At 53.2% G+C, this 21130-nt stretch overlaps 1 protein-coding gene across 3 annotated transcripts; it reads left to right on the top strand.

Moving 5' to 3' along the window:
• Positions 1 to 900: 900 nt before the first annotated feature.
• GET4 (guided entry of tail-anchored proteins factor 4) lies at positions 901 to 20848 on the top strand. 3 transcript variants are annotated; one of them, XM_058569442.1, is made up of 10 exons: positions 4681 to 5850; positions 6341 to 6466; positions 6678 to 6756; positions 7137 to 7218; positions 7787 to 7936; positions 12017 to 12155; positions 13709 to 13849; positions 14670 to 14745; positions 14987 to 15059; positions 19945 to 20848. In XM_058569442.1, exons 1-10 carry the CDS (start codon positions 5579 to 5581, stop codon positions 20028 to 20030), a joined length of 1224 nt encoding a protein of 407 aa, XP_058425425.1. In that variant the 5' UTR covers positions 4681 to 5578; the 3' UTR covers positions 20031 to 20848. The 3 variants fall into 3 exon arrangements, with proteins under 3 accessions (XP_058425426.1, XP_058425427.1, XP_058425425.1); XM_058569443.1 differs by lacking the exons at positions 4681 to 5850; positions 6341 to 6466 and adding an exon at positions 901 to 1071; XM_058569444.1 differs by lacking the exons at positions 4681 to 5850; positions 6341 to 6466 and adding an exon at positions 1264 to 1679.
• Positions 20849 to 21130: the final 282 nt, after the last annotated feature.

Genomic DNA, 21130 nt, shown 5'->3' with positions numbered 1-21130 from the left:
TCAGACACGCGGGGGCGCTGTTCCTCACGCCGCGTGCCTCCCTGTGAGGAGGCTGCCCGCGCTCCTGGCTTCAGCGGGGGCACGGGGTGGACGGGCTGGGTTTGAGGCCGTGGCGGAGGTGCGTTAGTTCAGGCCGAGCCAGGGTTACCCCAGACCAGCTGCCCCGGGACGAGCGTTCCTATCACCGTGTCACCACTTTCTTATCCTTCTGCAAACACGCGTGTATGAGGAAAAACCTAAACACGTGCTTCCCCTCCGTTTCTGACACAACGATGGCACACTCAACGTGCCGTTGTCGCCCCCCCTCCCTGTCACCAGAGCATCTCGGGGCCCCTCTCAGGGCAGGACTGCTCCTCAAACAGCCCCCGGGCTCTCACCGCGGGCACCAGCTGGGAACCGAGAGCCTCCGTCTGCGGGGCTGACGACCGGGCGCGCCCGCGCCACGGCTGAGGCGGGCGGTTGCAGCGGCGCCCAGGCCTCCGGGCGGCCCGCCCGAAACTCCGCTGGAGCGGCCGGACGGTTCAAGTGTCGGCGGTCGCTGGAACGCCAGCTGCCTCACCCGCGACTACCCTCCCGGGCACTGGGGGGCTGGGGGTAGGGCAGCGCCGCGACTCCCGAGCCTCAGTTTCTCCTCCGCCGCGCCTATCCGCTCCGCCCTCACGTGCGCTCGCCATTGTGAGGTCAGCGCACCCGCCTGAGGTCAAGTAGCCGCGGTCCGCAGCCCCGCCCCGCGGTCACGTGGTGGCCCCGCAGCCCCCGCCCCGCGGTCACGTGGCCGCTCGTCCGCCCGCCGGCCCCCAGCGCTCCGTGGCTCCTCGCGGCCACCGTAGAGGGCGTCGGGCGGCCGCCGGGACGGAAGCCGAGAGGCGCTGCCGACCGCGCCTGCGACAGCGTCAGCCCTGCGCGGAGCGCCGGCCCGATGGCGGCGGCTGCGATGGCCGAGCAGGAGAGCGCCCGGAACGGCGCCCGGAACCGCGGCGGCGTCCAGCGCGTGGAGGGCAAGCTGCGCGCCAGCGTCGAGAAGGGCGACTACTACGAGGCGCACCAGATGTACCGGACCCTCTTCTTCAGGTAGCCGACCGCCGCCTTCCCGGGCCTCCGCCGCCGGCGCCCGCCCCCGCCCCCCATTGGCCCGCGCCGCTGCCTGTCGCCGAGGGTCGGAGCGCGCGGCCGTGCGGCGGCCCGGGGAGGGCTCCGGACCCCGGCCCAGACCCCGGACCGCAGATCCCGCCCCAGACCCCAGATCCCGGACCCCTGTCCAGACCCCCGACCCCGGACCCAGACCCTGGACTCAAACCCCGGAGCCCCGGTTCCGGACCCAGACCATGGGCCCTCGATCCTGGACCCCTGTCCAGACCCCAGACCCCCAACCCCGGACCCTGCCCTTGACCTCCCGGCCTGAGTCCTCTACCCCGCTCTCCTTTCCCCCGGCTCTCCCACCGTCGAGCCCCTAGCGCCGTTGCCTTTGAAACCCCCACGCGGAGTCTCACGGTTCCTCCCACAAGGAGTTCAGTCGTGAGGGTTTAAACACGTTTCTCTGCTTGTTTGGTCGCTCTTGCTCACCCGCATGCTATGTGTTGTTACTAAACCAGCTATTTTTATTACCCTGATGGTGTCGTACCTGCGCTGCCCAGTGCGCTGGCCGCTGGCCACGTGCGGCTCTGAGCTTCTGGAACGTGGTGAGTCCCAAGTGGGACGGGCTGTGAGTGTAGACACACGCGGGCTTCAAACACTGCGTGCAAAAAAGGACGTGAAATAACTCGTTGCAACTTTTAAAACATTGATTTCATGTTGAAACGATGGTTGTATATTACTGGGTTAAATAAAGTGGTTTTTATTTTAGTGTGGCCCTATAAATTTTCAACGAACTGTGTAGCTTGCATTAATTTTTTTGGCCTGCAGTGTGTCACAATATTTCTGCTGTCACACAGCCCCTGCCATAAATCGTTTTTATACGTGTGAGACATTCTTGTGAATTACACATCTGTGATCCTTTATAGTTGGAACCAGAAAACAATTGGGCGATTCATTAGAACTTGGGTATGTATTAAAGATAGTTTTAGAGGATTTAATCTGTTCTACAGAGTGCGTTTTCTTTCTCAACTGCCGCAGAACAGCAGATGTTTTGGTAAGATATTTAAGGGCAGTGGGTCGGGCATTTATACCTTTTAGGCCTAGATTTTAAAATTTTCTTCAAATAGCAAGTTGAATCAATATCTTGGGAACTCTAGTGGTGCTTTCTGCTTTGGTTGTAGTTTACCAATTTGGTTGGGTTAAATGTGGCACGTTGTGGCCCAGAGGACCAGTTAGGAGTGAGTTGATGGTTCTTCAAGGAATGAGGAAGATGTGTGTGGGCATTACACTCTGTGACACTGAGCCTCCCGCCAGGCGGCTCAGCCAGTCAGAAATCTGTGACGGGAAGCTTTTGTCTGCTCAAGGTCTGCCCCAGTGCTTGCTGTTCTTGGGGATTTGTATATATATAAATATTTGCCCCAGTGATTAATCAGCAAAACTGGATCATCCCAGAAATAAACACGGTGCTCCTTGTTTTGAGCCAGTTCTGCAGTGGCTGCTACATGAGGAACGTGAATGTCGATTAGCTTTAAAGTGGTAAGTCCCTCCACCCGGGATGCATTTCATGGTGACGTTGTGGGGTGGTGATGAACATCAGGCTCTCCACCAGCCCAGCCTTGACCTGGGCTCACAGTCCACTTCTGCTCCATGACCTGTGACCCGGGACACCTTGTTGCTCCTCTCTGAGCCTTGGCTTCCTCGTGTGTCATTTGGGCTACTCCTACAGTTCTCCAGGAGAGATGAGAAGTTAGCAATCTGCCGTCAGCCTCATGGGGGATGCAGTGGACCAGGTCAGCGGTGGCAGTTGTGGCCATCCTGGAGGCCTAACAGAAATAGCCCGGAGTTGTCCCTGTCCCTCCAGGGTACAGACCGTGTTGAGACCCATGATGCCAGCCCTGGGTTAGAGCCCTCTACAATGGTTAACTCCTGGAGAAGTCAAATTCATTGAATTTTAGTCTTTTTTTAATGTCTTTTTACAAATATATATATCTATATTTAAGTATTTATATAAAATGTACAACTTGGTGAGTTTTGACATATGTACAGGCCTGTGACAGTATTGCCAAGCAAGACGAAAATATCCATCACCCCCCCCCCCAAATTTTCTCATCTGCCTTTATAATCAATCTCTCACCCCTTGCCCCCAGGCAACCGCTGATCTCTCTGTCATGATAGATTGTTTTTTTTTATCTGGAATGTTATAGACGTGGAATAACAGAGTAGGTCCTGTTTTTCTATCTGAAGTCATCTGGCGTGGTCATTTGGAGATTCATCCATGTGTATGTTAGCAGTTCATTCATTGCTGAGGGGTCTTTCGTTGTGTGGATGGACCAGTTCATTTATCCATTCACGTGTTGGATACATTTACCAAGTTATACTATTTTAATTCCCTTACATTATATCCCACAGCAGTTTAAGGAGGTTAGGAGAAGGAGTTGGACAATCCAACAGATTGGACTTGGGGGGGGGGCTGTTCCACAGGAGTGGGCAGTAGTCGCCGGTCCAGCTGGTTGGGCTGGAGGCAGGGCGTCTGTGTTTGGCTCTGTCTCGTCAGTGGTGCTGCTGGCAGTGGGCGGTCACCTTGTCTCTTCAGGTCTCTCTCCGCCAGGACGAGGAGGGAGTCTGTTTTCCCGTCCTGTTGGTTTATTGGTACTCGGTTAAATAAACCCCGAGGCTGGCATGACTGCTTGGCATGGTGGCCCCGTGCTGCCATTGTCGCCTCAAGGGGTCTCCGCAGCTGGCCCAGGCCCGCTGTGAGTTAACTGAAATCGGGGCTTCCTACTGACAGGGCCCTCCTGAGACTCGTGTTGATTGTTGATTGTGGCCTGTAACCTTCTTTTGCCTCTTAAGTCGAATGAAGAAGTTTTTAGAAGGAAAATTTAAAACGCGTGTTCTCTGCAACCCCATGCGGAGGGTGGACTTTTCCTGAAGGGGTGGCTAGGACATGGGCAGCTGTGCCTTGTCAGCTCAGCCGGGTTCTAGGGGCGACCCTGAGGCGGGGTTGCTGAGCTCGCCTGAGCCCCGCTGCATCAGGGCTTCAGTTAGCGGAGACTTTTGACACCTCTGTCTTCTTAATTTGACATCTGCAGTTTTTATCACTGATATTACTGCTTCCATTTCTATGTTCTGCTCTCTTTTTTTAAAAAATAAGAACAAAATAAACTAGAATAATTGCACAGACGTGATCCTGTGTGGCTAAAGATGTGCTGCTGCCATATCAGTTGGTGGGCAGATAGCACCGGCACATGCCAGCCTGGAACGTCCTTCCATCGGGGACGCAGAGGCCAACTTCGACGGTGCGCAGGTGTGGACGCGCAGCTGCAGAGGCGAGGGGCTGCGTGGGTGGCGCTGTGCTGGAGGGGTCTTGTTCCGGCTGCTCCCAGCCCCTGAGGCCTTGGAGGGCACCTCACCCCTGGTCAGTCCCTTCAACAGATCCCTTCCCACTTGCGAAGTTCTGCAGGAAGAAGCACGTTCATTTTTCATAGTGGCCGTTCACTGTCTCCCCCCGCCCCCCCCCCCCGCCCCAGCTTTCCTTGATCTGCAGCAGCGACTTTGACTGGGTGGGGAATGACTGGTGGGAATCCTGGTGGCGTGTGTGCTCAGTAGACGGGTCACCACCCCCCTCCCCTGTGTGGGCTTCCGTGCCCTGAGACGGGCCACGATCACTGCCTCCTGAAAGCAGGCTCCGTTATCCCAAGAATTTTATCTGCTTTTCAGGGACTTTTTTTTCTTTCATCTGGTTTTCTAAGAGGTTTTCTATTGTTATACCTCACATAGAAGAGTCTACAACTCTGTCGTGTCATGAATAAGCCAAGACAAGCTGGCGTGGTTGTCACTTAGGAAAAATGCCGACAGTTCTGTGTGTGTGCAGGTGGCAGCATGAGGCTGTGCACCTCTGAATACTTGTTTTTCCAGAACACCCCATGGCGGTGCTGGGACCAGGTCATGTGCAGGGCGGCTCCCGTAGGATTAGACTGGGATGACCTGGGCTGCTGTGGGAGCAGGCCGCGTGTGTGAGAGAGAAAAGGACTCCGCCCCAGCGGCGCTGTTGCAGAAACCACAGACTGTGCTGGTGACCTGCGGGCTGACAGTGGTTTTCTTTCTTGGGATGCAGGTTTTTCCTCCCAGTCGCACCTCTGTACAGCCAGATGGGGGCATGTGTCCGGGCCAGCTGGATCCCTGCGTGCTGGCTGGAGTGGGGCTGTGTTCTCCTGGGGGTGTCTGGTTGCGGAGCCTCTTTGAAGAAAAGACCTTTTCTGTGGTTAATGGAACAGCCAGCCGTTCGCATTCCCCCCTGACTGTGGCCCTGGTGTGCTCCGGGGAAGCTCGGCCTTGAGCCCCCTGTGCCAGCACCGGCGCTTGCCGTGTCCTGAGAGTGCCCGTCCACGGCTTACTTCCTTTCTCTCCTGAACTGGATTTGTTTGGGCTGGAGGCACAGTTTTGGTTGACTGGTTATGTTTCTTTTCTGATAATCACTGAGATAAATACACAGCCGGTGAGTTAAATGTTCTGGCGCCAGCTGTGCCGGCTGCCACTGGAGGCTGTGCCTCGCTTTGGGAAGCCGTTTTCTGCTATTTCACACTCTCTGTCTCGGGCAGGGGCTCTGTGCCACACGCAACAGCTCAGTCCCGGTCTGCTCCCTGAACATTGTTTGTTGCAGGTGGACCGTCGTCCTTTCTGTTCTGTGTCTGCACGTTACCTGCCAGGCTTCTTGCTGCTCTGTGCTTCCGTCCCTCTGCAGTTCAGGAAACCAGCTTTTCCCAGCTCCTGTACTTTGTGAGAAACATGTTCAAAGTGGGAGGGTGATGCACGACCAAGGGTGATGGCGCCCACCCAGGCCTGTGCCTCCCATAGGAAGTCAGAGGGGAGCACAGGGAGGGGGCTTGGGGGCACGTGGTCTGGCAGCCGACACTGAGGTCAACGCAGTTACTGTGGGTACTGTCCCCCAGTCAGCCTCCGTGCTGAGCTCCCACTGTCCCTTGTTCCCTGCCTCACTCCTGACCTGTGGTTCTCCAGGGGATGAGGGTGCATCACCCGCCCCTTCATGCAGCACCTGCCACCATGGCAAGGCCTGTGCCTGAGATGGAAGTCCTCCCTTCTGCTGAAGACCCTGGAGTGGCTGCAGGGAGGCGCTGCTCAGGCTCCAGGCCTTTCTGGGCCCAGGCAGGGTCCCCCACCCGCACTGTTATCAGATAGTTATGCTGCAGGGGGCACAGGTCTGCTGGTCCCCTGAGGCCCAGATCACCGACAATGGGGATTCATGCAGGCCAGGGGGAGCTGGGCTGTGGGACACCCCAGTGTGGAGCCTGGACAGACCCCAGGGGCAGGGTGCCTTGACCACTCGGTGCGGCGGCAGACCTCAGGAGAGAAAACAGCCTTGTTTCCGTTCTTGGTGGGAGGTGTGTGTGTGTCTGGGATCGCCAGCTTCATAATGCTCGCACATTCATGCAGATGCCTTATCTTTGCATCTGCTCTCCGAAACCGTCCCTGTGTGGCTTGGCGGACAGAACTCAGGGGTGTGTTAGACTCTGGGGGCATCTGCGTGAAGCGTTGTGGGTAGCTGCCCCTGACTGGCGCTCTGCTCCCCTCTGTCTCCGTTGCAGGTACATGTCACAGAACAAGCACGCAGAGGCCCGGGAGCTCATGTGCTCAGGAGCGCTACTGTTCTTCAGCCACGGCCAGGTGAGCAGCGGGCTTCTCCCGTGGTCTTCTTTGCTTGGGGCCTGAGGGTTGGGGTGGGAATGTCCAGGGAGAGACCTGGTGGATGACCTCAGGCTGTCCTTGGTGCTGGCCGCTCTGCCTGCAGCTGGGTGAGTGTCCTTGGGTCCAGGGGCACAGATGCAGGGCCCCCGGCTCTCTGTGGGTGTACCCCAGGCTGGGAGTCAGCTATCCGGGCTGTGTTGCTAAGTGACTCCGCTGCTCAGAAGAGTTTTCTCAGCTTTGTTCTGTCACAGGTTTCTACCTGGAACCCAGAGCAGTTGCCTCGCTTTGCCGTGCATTCTGAAAACGGCCAGAGCTTTGTTTCTAACTGTGGGATTCTTGTTCGTTTCCATGTTTTGTAGCAAAACAGTGCTGCAGACTTGTCCATGCTGGTCTTAGAGTCGCTGGAGAAGGCAGACGTCGAGGTGGCCGATGAGCTCTTGGGTGAGGCTTTCTTACTGTGCACTCGAGACGGTCTCATGGCTGCTCTCACGTAGCCACACACACACACACACGGGAGCCACCTATACTGTCCACTGCTCTGATGGACAATGGCCTCCCAGCCAGCCAGTGGGCAAGGTGGGGCGTCATTTTGTCTCAGAGACCTGGCTTGCTGGCCTGTCCTTTCTGGCGAGCATGCAGTTGGGGAGCCCATCTTGTGAGCTGCCAGCTGGGAAGATGAAGAAGGGGTCCTGCTCCTGGTCTTTGCCAGCCTGGTGCTTCACTTCCCCACCGCAGCCCACCCTCCGCCCAGCTCCCCAGTGCGGGCTAAGCCGTGAGGCCAGAAAGGAGCAGTGGCTGCTGGTACTGCTGCGGGGAGGTCAATTGGGGGTGGCCCCCAACAGCACCAGGACCCATGGGGGTACGCTGGGACACCACCAACACGCAGGTTGCTTCTCAGCTTTCTACTGCAGTGAAATAATTGTTGTTTCCAATGAATTTTTGTAAGATGCACTGTACGAAGAAGTGGTGTATTCCTTTGGGTAAGAGTCTGTGTTTGTGTTGTTTTTAGAAAATCTGGCTAAACTGTTTAGTTTGATGGATCCAAATTCTCCGGAGCGAGTGGCCTTTGTGTCTAGAGCCCTGAAGTGGTCCAGTGGAGGATCCGGGAAACTGGGCCACCCCCGGCTCCACCAGCTGCTGGCCCTCACCCTGTGGAAAGGTAGGCCCTGGTGAGCCCATGCGCAGAGCGGCTCTCGGAAGTGTGGGAGTGGGCGGCCCGAGGGCCTTCCCAGAGGGCTGGGAGCGAGCTGGTCCAGGGAGCAGGTGTCCCTCTCTCTGCTTCCTTTGGCTTTTATTTGCTTTTCCATTTTAATTGGTTGGAATCATCTGCCACAGCTGATGAGGAGGGGAGATCCTGCTCTCGGAGATAACGCGGGCTGGGTTTTTTCTGTCTTGCTAAATGTGAATGTCTGTGCCTTGATAGCGGATCTCCTCTCGGTGGAGTCACCTCGCTCAAAGGAGAAGCGCCGAGGCAGCGGGGAGGACAGGGCGGCCGCGCTGGGCTGGCCCTTCACATGTGACCCTTCCTTGGCTGCCCCCTTCTCTCTCAGGGGCTTGTGAGTCCTCATGGCAGCGGCCTCGCTCCTCCCACCACGGGTCCTCCTTCCTGAGACGTCCCTCCAGACCAGCACTCTTACGGCGCCAGGCGCTGTTTTTTCTTTTTAGCGTTTGTCACATCTTCTAATGAGCATTTGTGGGGACTGGTCAGGCCGTGAGGGTGGGGAGCATGTCCCGAGCCCCGAGCCTGCTGCTTGGGCACAGGGAAGGGCACTGAGGAGCTGCTGGTTGAGTGACTAGAAAGATGGCTGATGGTGGGGTTTAGAAAGCTGCTTTCGCTGGGTCCTCCACGTGCCCTGGTTGCAGATATAAGTGTGTGCGCCCATCTCACTGGACGTCACCTGGTGGGCCCAGTGGAGAGAGGGCGATGCTGGTCAGGGACTCGTTGCGGCGCAGAGGGCGGGGCCTCGAGGCTTGAAGCTGTCAGAGTTCAGAGGGTCTGGGCTGAAGGCACCTCTCCTCTGGACGTGAGTGCAGATGAGCCTGTGAATAGCACCCACAACAGCCAGCCCTCCTGGAACGGCCATTCTGACTCGGGGCAGGGGATGGGGTAAATGTCTGTCTGCTCCACAAGCCAGCCACCCCAGGGCGTGCTCCTCCCTCTGCTCTCCGTGGGGCTGATGCACAGGTCCTCGTCCAGCAGCACACTCCTCGCCTGTCCCTTCTTCTCTCGGGGCAGGTGACGCTCCACTCGCCATCTCCCGCCTGCTGTGGCAGGCGGGGTGTGAGGCTCCTCTGTCCCTCTGGGTGTTGGCACAGCCCTGCCCTCACCCCAGAGGGACATTAATGAGAATAATGGGTCAGACCTGAGAGAATTCGAAGTCCAGAAAGTTAAGGAAGCTCTTCTTAGAGGATGTGGCTGAGTCACTCCCCCAACTCTAACCCAGAAAAGAAACGTTACTGAGAAAGAGCAGCTGGCGCCTTCGGGCACAACAGCCAGCGGGCTCCCTCCTCCCTCTGGCCACACATTCCCCATGGGCGCCTCGTTCTTCCAAACTCAGCCTCCTCCCAGCGCTTCTAGCCGGTTCCTCCTCATCCCTGAGAACTCACCTGATGTCACCCATGGCCCGTCCGGGCCATCCTCATTAGCGTAGGTTTCCTGCTACTCGCTCACAGCGCCCATTTATTTCCCGGCTGTTGTCTGTCTCCCCCGGCACGCCCTCTTGCCCTCAGAATTAGTCCGTCTTATTCAGTGCGGGACGCCTGGTAAGTGCCGTTCTGCAGCCCACGTGGCCATCTGCTGGCTGGCCCGACAGGGCAGTGGGGAAAGTCTTCCAGAGGAGTCGGGCCTGCATGTGCAGGTGGGAACCAGCAACCATTGATTCCACACCCCTCCTGCCCGGCCCATGTTTGTGGGGCCCATGGGGACCCTGCGTCTGTGAAGCAGAATGTGCGAACCATGATGGTTCGGCCTCGGTGGTTCAGGATGTGTATTTATTGTTACAGTGTTAAATATTCAGGATAGAGACAGTTGAATGTTCTTCTTCAAGCACAGACTGTCAGGAGAGATGTGCAGTGTTCTGTGTGGGTGTCCAGTTCGTGTGGAGGGGCCGTGCTTGGGGGTGTCTGCGGGAGCCCAGCCTGAGAAAGGCAGTGATGGGGCTCCCCTCCAGGCAGGTGTATGAGGCCAGAACTGCTCTCTGCTGGGCGTCCTGGGGCCACTGCCTGCGCCTTGTTGGTTGGGGTTCACGACTTGCCCCCATTCACATTCCTCGCCACATGCGGTGTTTGAGGTTCCATTCCAGGGCTCCGAGGGGGCCCTATGCCGGCGTGAACTTCTGGGCTTAGTTACCTGCCTCATTTTTCTTCTCATGTGGATGCTCTAAAACCAAAAGGTTATTTTTGTGGGTTGGAGGGAGAGAAGGGAGACAAACGAAACACGACTGCAGAAAGGAACGCTGACTCCGTATCATTCTGAGTTTCCTGAAGGCAGTAGCCGGGTGCCAAGAGCTAATGCCAGGCTAGGAGCGCCTTTTAGGTGGTGGGGGCGGTGCCACGCTCATGCAGAGCCCTGGAGGGCAGGCGGGGCTGCCTTCCCTGGGTGGAACTTATGTTCTCAGTAGCAGATGGGAGAGAGCAGGCACACGGGGCCGGGCTGGGGCGGGTGGCACGGCACCTTACCCTGGAAGGATGAGTGGGAGCCAGGGTGGCCTGTGAGCAGGGCAGGGGGTGATCGGTCTGTTGTGGGAGACGGCCGGGCTGTGGGCAGGTGACCTGGAGGAGCTGGGGTGTCTGAGCAGGAACTGGTGGTGGTTCGGCCTGGAACCAGGTCTCTGCCTTGGCGCTGCCAACTCTCTGGGTGTCCTGTGCACTGCAGGGTGCTGAGCAGTGTCCCTGGGCTCCAGCTAGATGCCAAGGGCACCTACGGCTGTGGCAGCAAAAATCGTCTTTAGACATTGCCAAGTGTCCTGTGTCGGGGGTGAAATCACTATGGGAGGAGCTGGTGTAGGGGGCAGCACGTGGGAGAAGAGCAGAGGCATTGTGAGTGGTGAGCGGGGGGCAGAGTGGCATGGGAGGCCCAGTTCACAGCCTGACGCCCACTGGCAATGGGCAGGTCGGGACCATCAGCCAGTTGACAACAGAGATGCTCAAACAGCTCAGCGTCAGAGGACACGTGTTCCCTAGTGGGCTCACATCCTCCTCCCCTCTCGCTCTGTGAGCACTGCAACTTGGCGCCTTGATGAAAGGTGTGGCCACGGGACACGTGGACTGAGAAAGGGCCACTGAGACTTGACTGTGCACACGAGTGAGCTGTTAGGATGCAGGTCCAGTTCAGGGCTGGAGAGTCCACCCTCCTGACCAGCTCGCAGGTGACCCCGCCCTGAGTGGGGACAGTCCAGCCTCTACTGGGCACAAATCAGAGGTGCAAGTCCAGGGTGGTGGTGACGGGAGAGACAGGCCGCTCGCCACCATCCCGCCGCATACAGGACCCATTGGTTCTCACAGGCACTTTGGTCCTGTTCCCAGTGGGATGAGCAGCCCTGCATCCAGAGGAGCTTCTCTCTGGTGCCTGCTCCATGCCGGCCTCGATGAGACCTGGCCTCATGGGACTCAGCTCTTTGTGGAGGGGGGCAGACGGTAACCATGGCGATTAACTCAAGTGTAGAGTCTGTTCGAGGGTGGAAAGTGCTGCAGAAGAAAGAGCGGGAGCGGATGGGCTGGGAGCGGGGCTGCGGGCTCTTGGCGGACTTACGGGCCTGTGGGAGAAAGGCGGGCCTCGACCCGGTCCTGGCTGCTCCTCTGGGATTCAAGGTGCTTGTGTGTCGGGGTCAGTGGACTTGGTGTCAGGATTTTGCATTTCGTTTCATCATGTCTGTATGAAATTGCTATCCGTGTAGGTCAAAAGAGTCTGTCCCTGTTGGCCATTTCTCACGGTTCGGCTGATATAAATGTTGATGTGGGAACGCGGGGCAGCTGGCATGACTCAGCTGAGCTGAATGACCTGCCCTGTCTGGCCATTTGTATTTGACTTTGGATTGGAGGTGGCTGGTGAGATGTTGGTGGAGCTGCCGTGTGCAGGACGGTGCGCTGTCTACACTGCTGCACTCGGTGTGAGCAGGGGGAGTGCTGTGCAGAACGAGAGCGGGTGCGTGGGGAGTGTGCAGTGGTGTCTTTCAGGCCCCCTGATACGTCATGTTTGTGATACGTCTGTGTTGACGGGTTTCTCTTTTTGCCTTCATAGAACAAAATTATTGTGAATCTCGATATCACTTCCTGCACTCCACTGACGGTGAAGGCTGTGCCAACATGCTGGTGGAATATTCCACCTCGAGGGGATTCCGCAGCGAGGTGGACATGTTTGTGGCCCAGGCTGTCCTACAGTAGGTACCTGTGTGCACCTGTTGCCTCTTTGCTTCAGTGGCTGTGGGGTTCCAGAGGCAGCCTCTGAGCTGGTCACCTCATCACCTGACCGAGACACGTGGGAGGGTAATCACTGAGTCACTTAGGGTCGCACTCGAGTGTTGCCCTTGCAACCCCTGCTGCAGACCTCTTGGGGACAACAGACATTGTCCCTCTCAACTCTCTTAAGCCAGCGGAATTCTCAGGCACTTGTAAGATTTCAATTGAGCAGTAAAAGAAGTGAGTTTTAATGTTTTAAATTAACATTCTTCTGTTACCATCGATTTTCTGTTTTTCCCTATTAACTCTTTTATGTTTTGGGGGTTCTTCAGTGTCAGACAACCTTTCTTTTGTAGGACACACGTCTTTAGTAAGTTTCACCTGGTATCTGGGGATGTGGGGTGAGCAGGCTATCAGAGGCTATGCTGTTCTCTCCAGAGGTTTGTGCATCTGAACGCTTCACTACGTGGATAGCGCCTCTCACAGCCAGCGTTCATTCCCACTGGATCCTGTCTTGTCCCTCTGCTCCCGTTTGGCCTCCTCATCCCGTTTTCTCTCCAGCAGTCATCTTGAGATGTTGAAACGTCCAACGGTTGAGTGGGCTGTGCAGTGAGCGCCCACATCAGGCAGGGCCGCCCGCCCAAGCGCCTCCCTTTCTGCTTGTTCCCGACTTGGGCCCATCCTCCCTTCCTGATGGAGATGTGTCACGGGGAGAGGTTTATTTCCTCCCACAGAGACACTTTGATCTGGTAGCCGGGCGTTGGGTCGGAGTGTTCTGTGAATTTGAAGGGGGCTGGGTCACAACGACTTGCTGTACTTTATAGCACCTCGGAGCTTCTGAGCGTACTATTTGTTGCTGACGTTGACTTTAAAAATGAAACATTTTTTAAAATACAGAACTGAATGACCCTGGCTTTGTGGCATATTGTTTAGATACGTTCTCTGGACTGAACTTGGCACTGCGTGTGAGATCACTAAACCCCTTCTCGTGGATCCCTCTTTATGCCTTAAAAAGAAAGTATTATCGAGGGCCGGCACCTCAGTGGAGTCCAGCTGTGGAGATGTCCCCCGTGGGCAGAGACCAGAGCCTGTCCCCATGCCCAGCATGGTGTCCGGGGCACCTGGGGTGACTGCTCACGCAGGCAGATGCCTAATGGGTGCAGAGAAAATGGAGGTTTTAGTTCACCCCTCAGAGCCCTGTTGACCTTGGATGCGTCACCCTCCCAAGCTTAATTCTCTTCACCTGCAAATTGTGAGAATGCAGAGTTGCTGTGCTCACCGGGGGCAGCCTGTGTGAGCACAGAACCTGGCTCAGCGGGCCTTCAGTAATTGGAGCTGTTGTTCCGGCCATGGGTGCCACATGGCACACAGCCTGGGAGAGGATGTCACAGGCCCGCACACGTGGTGGCTGTAACCACTGAGGCTCTCTGTGCCTGCAGTGGCATTCTGTGTTCAATGTTCACATAAATGTTTATAGAAACCCTGTTTCTTCCTTCTTCAGGATTCCCACTTACTAGGATATCCTTATTTCCAGGTTTCTCTGTTTAAAAAATAAAAGCAGTGCGTCGGTGGTGTTCACAACCTACACACAGAAGCACCCGTCAATTGAGAACGGCCCTCCATTTGTGCAGCCCCTACTTAATTTCATCTGGTTTCTGTTGTTGGCCGTAGATGGGTGAGTTTTATGTATGCAGTGTGTGTGTGTGAGTATGTATGTGTGTGTAGGTTTGTGTGTCTAGGGGTATGTGTGTATCTGTGTGTGAATAGGTGTTAGTGTATGTGTATGTATGTGTGTATAGGTGTGTGTGTGTATAGATGTGCAAGTGTATGAAGGTGTGTGTGTATAGGTGTGTGAGTGTATGAAGGTATGTATGTGTATAGGTGTGTGTGTATAGGTGTGCCAGTATATAAGGGTATGGATGTGTATAGATGTGAGTGTATGTGGGTGTATATAGGTGTGTGTGTATATGTATATAGGTGTGAGTAGGTATGTATATATAGGTGAATGTGTGTGTAGGTATGTGCGTATAGGTGTGTGGGGGGGTATGTACATGTGTAGGGGTGTGTGTGTGTGGGTATAGTGTGTATATGTGTATAGTTGTGCATGTAGGTATGTATGTGTATAGGTGTGAATGTAGGTATGTATGTATAGGTGAGTGTGTGTAGGTATGTATGAGTGTGTAGGTGTGTGTATGAGTATATAGGTGTGAGTGTAGGTATGTGTAGGTGAGTGTGTGTAGGTATGTATGTGTATAGGTGTGCAAGTATGTGTGTATAGGTGTGTGTAGGTATGTATGTATAGGTGAGTGTATAGATATGTATGTGTATAGGTGTGTGAGTGTGTATGTATGTGTGTATAGGTATGAGTGTAGGTATGTTTGTATAGGTGAGTGTGTATGTGTGTATAGGTGTGTGTGTACAGGTGTGTGGTTTTCCTTTTACTCTCCTTGATTTTGGGTTAGTAACAGAGTCGTGCTCATCTTCCCTTGTTTCAGAGGCAAACTGACAGTGTTCACAGTGTTGTGTGAGCAGTACCAGCCGTCCCTCCGGCGGGACCCAATGTACAACGAGGTGAGGGGCTTGCCGGGTAGGTGGAAGCTTGTGGACTCCGGGCAGCAGCTGGAGAGGGAGGTGGAGAGAAACCCTCGGGTCCACGTGCCGCCCTCACAGATAAGATGGGGCCTTGAGTTGAGAGTGGGTGGAAGGACTGCGAGCGGGCACTCGCTGCAGGGTTGCGGGCACTCGCTGCAGGGTTGCGCGCACGTCCAGCACATTACGTCTCCCCAGTGACCCGTGCCTGTGCCTCTTGCAGTACCTCGACAGGATAGGACAGCTCTTCTTTGGCGTGCCACCCAAGCAGACGTCTTCCTACGGAGGCTTGCTAGGTAAGGCCGGGAGCGAAGGGTCCTTCACCGCAGCTTCTGTTGGCAGGCCGCGCGAGGGGAGGGAGCAGAGCGGGCAGCGGCCTGGACTCAGGCCTGGCTTGGTCGCCTGCCCGGGCCTCCACCCTGGGGGCTCTGCCATAATGCCATCGCATGGTTGTGGCGGTCTCCTGCCAGGGCTCTGCTCTCTGCTCTGCCTCTAGGTCCTTTTCCCACCATGTTCCCAAAACAGAGCTAATAGGGCCTCTTGCTCCCCAAAAAATAATTGTCCCCAGGGCTCCCTCTTTGTTGGCCACAGAATCGAGGCCTTTTGTTGTTTTTTTTAATTGTGGTAAAATACACATAACGTGAAATTGACCACCTTAACCATTTTCAGTGTACAGTTCAGTGGCATTAAGTACATTCACACTGTAGTGCACCCATCCCCACCGTCCTTCTCCAGTACGTTTTGCATCTTGCAAAACTGAAACTCTGTCCCCATTAAACACTCGCCCCCCAGCCCCTGGCACCCACCGTCCTGCTTGCTGTCTCTCTGAATTTGATGACTCCAGGGACCTCATGAAAGTGGAATCATATAGTATTTGTCCTTCTGTGACTGGCTTATTTAGCCTAGCCCAATGTCCTCAAGGTTCTTCCATGTTGTAGCATGTGTCAGAATCTCCTTCCTCTTCAAGGCTGAATAATACAGTATTCCCTTGTATGTATAGACCACATTTTGCTTATCCATTCATCCGTCGGTGGACACATGGGTTGCTTCTGTTTTAGCTATTGTGAATAATGCTGCTGTGAACATGGGTGTGCAAATATCTCTTCAAGACCCTGCTTCAGTTCTTTTGGGCATACACCCAGGAGTGGAGTTGCTGGGTCATATGGTGGTTCTATGTTTAATTTTTTGAGGAACCTCCATACTGTTTTCTATAGCGGCTGCACCATTTTACATTCCCACCAACAGTGCACATGAACAGTGCACTAGAACATGGGTTCTAGTTTCTCCACATTCTCACTAACACTTGTTATTTTCTGTTATTTTGATAGTAGCCATCCTACTGGGTGCGAGGTGGTATCTCATTGTGGTTTTGATTTGCATTTCCCTGATGATTAGTGAGTGATGGTGAGCAGCTTTTCCTATGCATATTGGCCATGTGTATGTCTATATGTCTATTCAAGTCATTTGCCTATTTTTGTACAGACAGGTGGTTTGTTTCAGGAGTTCTGTGTAATGTTATGATATATGATTTGCAAATATTTTCTCCTATTCTGTGGGTTGCCTTTTTTTTTTAAGACTTCATTTATTTTAAGCAGTTTTAGGTTCCCAGCACAATTGAGGAAGGTACAGAGATTTCCCAAATATCCCCTGTCCCCACATGCACAGTCTTCCCCATTATCAACATCCCTCATCAGAGTGGTGCATTTATTATCAATGAATCTACACTGACACATCATAATCACCCAAAGTCCATAGTTTACCTTCGAATTCACTCTTGGTGTTCTGCGTTCTATGGGTTTTGCCAAACATGTAATGACGTGTATCCACCATTATAGAATCATAGAGTAGTTTCACTGTCCTAAAAGTCCTTTATGCTCTACCTAGTCATGCCTCCCTACCCCCATTGCCTTTTTACTCTGCAGGTAGTGTCTTCTGATGCACATAATTTTCATGAAGTCCAACTTGTCTATTTTTTCTGGTTGCTTGTGCCTTTGGTGTCATATCCAAGAAATCGTTGCCAAATCCAATGTCTTGAAGCTTTTGTCCTATATTTTCTTCTAAGAGTTTTATCTTTTTAGGTCTTCCTTTTAGGTCATTGATCCATTTTGAATTAATTTTTGTATGTGGTGTTAGGTGAGGGTCCAACTTCATTCTTTTGCCTGCAGATATCCAGTTTTCCCAGCACTATTTGATGAAAAGACTGGCCTTTCCACAAGGAACGGTCTTGGCACCCTTGTCAAAAAACAAAAACCATTTGACCATGTATGTGAGGGCTTATTTCTGGGCTCTCTGTTCTATGCCATTGGCCTCTCTCTATGCCAATACCACACTGTTTTGATTACCATGGCTTTGTAGTAAGTTTTGATATCAGGAAGTGTGAGTGCCTCAGTTTTGTTATTTTTCAAGATTGTTTGGCTATTTGGCTCCCTTGGATTCCATATGAATTTTAGGATTGGTTTTTCTATTTCTGCAAAAAATGTCTGGGATTTTGATAGAGAGTGCATTGAATTTTTAGATCGCTTTGGCTGATATTGACATTTTAACAATATTAATTCTTCCAATCCATGAACACAGGCTGTGCTTCCATTTATTTATGTCATCTTTAATTTCTTTAAGCAACGTTTTGTAGTGTTCGTTGTATAAGTCTTTCTCTTCCTTGGTTAAGTTAATTCCTAAGTATTTTATTGTTTTTGATGTTATTGAAATGGAATTGTTTTTGTAATTTCATTTTCAGATTGTTCATTATTTGTGTATAGAAATGCAACTGATTTTTGTGTGACTTTGTATCCTGCTACTTTGCTGAATTCGTTTATTAGTTCTAACAGGTTTTTTGTGGATTCTTGAGCATTTTCTACATATAAGATCATATCTACAAACAGAGATAATTTTACTTTTTTCTTTCTAATTGGGACGCCTTTTATTTCTTTTTCTTGCCTAACTGCTATGGCTAGAACTCCTAGTACTATGTTGAACAGAAGTGGTGAAAGTGGGCATCCTTGTCTTGTTCCTGAGCTTAGAGGAAAAGCTTTCAGTCTTTCACCGTTGAGTGTGATGTTTGCTGTGGGTTTTTCATATGGGGCCTTTATCATGTGGAAGTAGTTTCCTTCTATTCCTATTTTGAGTGTTTTTATGAAAGAGTGTTGAATTTTGTCAAATGCTTTTTCTGCATCAATCGAAAAGATGTGGGTTTTTTTCCCTTCATTCTGTCAATGTGGGGTATTACATTGATTGAGTTCATGTGTTGAACCATCCTTGCATTCCAGGAATAAATCCCACTTGGTCATGGAGTATAATCATTAAATATGCTGCTGAATTCATTTTGCTAGTATTTTGTTGAGGATTTTTGCATCCATGTTCATAAGGGATATTGGTCTGTAGTTTTCTTTTCTTGCAGTGTCTTTGTCTGGCTTTGGTATCAGGGTTATGCTGGCCTCATAGAATGAGTTAGGAATTGTTCTCTCCACTTCAGTTTTTTGGAAAAGTTTGAGAAGGATTGATGTTAGTTCTTTAAATGTTTGGTAGAATTCATCAGTGAAGCCATCAGGTCCAGGGCTTTTCTTTGTTGGGAGATTTTTGATTACTAATTCAATCTCCTTACTCATTATAGGTCTACTCAATTTAGTCTTGGTGGGTGGCGGAGGCTAGATTTCTGACCCTGCCTTGCAAGGCCAGGCCACCTCCCCCATGCCCTGCCCCCTCTAGGGCAGCCTCAGGTCTCCAGTGCCACATGGGCCATCTGCTTTTCTCCCCTCTGCCAGGGCAGGACCAGTGGTTTTTATAATCCTTACTCTTTGAAATTTTATTTTTGAATAGGTAAGTCATCTTGCACCGAGTTTAGACTTCACAAGCTTGCACCTTGGCCCTGTTTTGCTCTCCCACAGGTCTTCTCACAGGTCCAGATAGTAGTCAGGTTTCCTTAGCTCCTTCTGCAGATAGCTTTGCAAATACACAGATGGCTCATTCTACACAAACGCTACCATGTCGTGCGCATTGACTGCATTAGTTTAGCTGGAGCTGCTCCAGGTGACACGGCAGCAGGCCTAGGTGGGGGCTTGTCCCACAGAGCCTGGTTACCCCGCATATCCGAATCCAGAAGGCACCCCACCTCGTGGGTCTCTGTGGGGTCAGGCAGCTGTTTGTCGATTTGATGGCTGTTGCTAAATTGCACTCCATGGAAAGGTCTTCCTGTCTCTCAGATTATTTTCAGGTTTGACTTTTTACTTGTCAAGTGTATCGTCTGGAGTTTGCTTAGTGGAGGGTGGCGGTGGGGACCCACTTCCCACTCGCTCTCCCCAGCTGATGAGCGCTCCCCACCACCCCTCCTCTGAGTGACCCCGTCCTGTGCTGAAGCCACCACGTTGGCCCCCTGCAGGGTGGTGTCCCTCCAGCATGGCGGCCGTGTTAGTGTGTCTGTATCTCAGTTTGAAGTGTCAGTTTGCTGTGCTAACATCTGTTGGGCTTCATCCCCGACATCACTCCTCGTCACAAGTGTCATGACTTTTCGTGCTCGTTTATTTTCTGTCAGAACTTCAGAATCGGCCTTTCCAGTTCCCCCAGATGCTGTTGGTGTGTTTACTGGGCCTGAATTAGGTTGCAGATCAGGGGAGATTTTATGCCTCACGTCCAGCTGTGTCCAGAGACGCTGTTGGTCTTTCCGTTTGCTCTTGTTTCGCTTGTGGTTTGGTTTAAGGAGACTTTGTAAACTTTGATTCTGTATTGACAAAATAGTTGTTCTCTGGATAAAGATTAGGTAAGAAAAGTGTCAGCGGGACAACCCCACGGGTGGCGGCAGTTGCATTTTTACCTGTAGCCTTTGGGACTTGGACGCATCATACTGGTTTCTGCGTAACTTGTTGCCATGCGTGTGGTTTATCTAGGGTCTCCCGTGACCGTCTTATCGATGCCTCTTCAGGCTTCTCCTGGGCGGCTGTGCTATGTCCCCCTTGGTGGGCATTTAGGGCCTCTTCCCCGTTGTCAAGTCGTGCAGCCAACATCCTAAGCGTTTCTCTGTGCCCCAGGGGCCCTTCTGTTGGAGAGATTCTTCCTGGGGGCTCCTGAGCCACAGGTGCAGGTGTCCTAGGACCCCCAGCACGGGGCACCGTGGGAAGGTGGGGTTTCTGGGGTGTGGATCCAATGGCGAGGAGCTGCTGTGGCCCTGACAGGCCGTGCGTTTGCTTCCAGGAAACCTTCTGAGCAGCCTCATGGGCTCCTCGGAGCAGGAGGGCGAGGACAGTCAGGACGACAGCAGCCCCATTGAGCTGGACTGACGCCGCCTGTTGGACCTGCATGGAGATGCCCTTGACCGCGAGTCCTGGGACATGGGTCCTCACACCCGGCGGGCTCCCGGTTCTGAGGCTGCGGTGGCTGCGTGTTGGCATCTCTCTCTCTCTGCGCGGGCCGCGGGGCCATGCTGTGGCCTGTGTGGCCGTGCTGGCTGGGCTGCACCGTGTACCTTCAGATCGACCCACAATAAAGCTCAGCCTGGCCGCGCCTCCACCCTTTCCCGGTCCTTTGTTTCTGGTTTGCTTTGGGAGGCCAAGGGGCTGACACAGGCACCTGGCGTCAAGTGTGCCTGTCCCCATCACGGATGGCGTAGGGGAGCTGTGCCCCTTGGGTGGTGGAGGGTGGCTGCCATCGGGCCGGCCCCACGTGGATGGTGTTCTGGAGTGCACCTGGGCAGCAGCTCCGTGCCAAATCCCGGAAGCCGCGGCCCTGCCACCGAGCACATGGCCATTTGAAATGGCATCTTATAAAGGGATGCTGCAGAACTTTCCACCTTTCATAACGCAATATTTATTTTCATTGGGTGACTGATTCTTTTGACTTGACATTTTAGGTTTTAACCAAATAACCAGTCCAGGAATGAGCAAATCTGTCCTTTCTCACTGATGCTATACCAGATGTTCCCAGGATAATTACAAAAGGGGAAACACTTTATTTTTTCACAATTAAAATGAGTTGTAGATTAATGCACAGTGATCATGCATGGGAAGGAGCAAAATAATACAATTTTATTTACTGTAAAAATGGAATTAAAGGAAGGTTTATGTGAATTGTTGAGTTTAAATAAATCCTTTATACTGGGCTCTGCAGCACTGGTCCTTTCCGCGTGAGCTCCTGGGGCTGCTTATGGGATGGGGTCGGGGGGCTGGGGCTGGGGGTCTGGGCAGAGGCCTGTGAGCCCCGGAGAGGGGAGTGGGTGCTGTGACCAGTATTTTCCAGGTCTGTCTAGACTGTGCCCGTGGTGGGCGGAGTGGACGGTGACAAGTGGCCAACATTGGGGAAGTCTTGTAACTTTAGATATAAATATATGGTGTCGTTTAATTTAAATTTGGAGAAACCAAATCAGCTACCAGGTTAGAGCATC

Source organism: Diceros bicornis, chromosome 26, assembly GCF_020826845.1.
Source record: "Diceros bicornis minor isolate mBicDic1 chromosome 26, mDicBic1.mat.cur, whole genome shotgun sequence".
NCBI lineage: Eukaryota > Metazoa > Chordata > Mammalia > Perissodactyla > Rhinocerotidae > Diceros > Diceros bicornis.
Note: the sequence above shows the minus strand (reverse complement) of the source record. Positions and strands in the feature narration are given on the sequence as shown.

Coding starts and splice junctions, on each gene's coding strand:
- GET4 (XM_058569442.1), top strand. CDS start 5,579: ATGTTCTGGCGCCAGCTGTGCCGGCTGCCACTGGAGGCTGTGCCTCGC. Junction 12,156..13,708: donor GTGGCCCAGGCTGTCCTACA/GTAGGTACCTGT, acceptor CCTTATTTCCAG/GTTTCTCTGTTTAAAAAATA. Junction 14,746..14,986: donor GGGACCCAATGTACAACGAG/GTGAGGGGCTTG, acceptor TGCCTCTTGCAG/TACCTCGACAGGATAGGACA.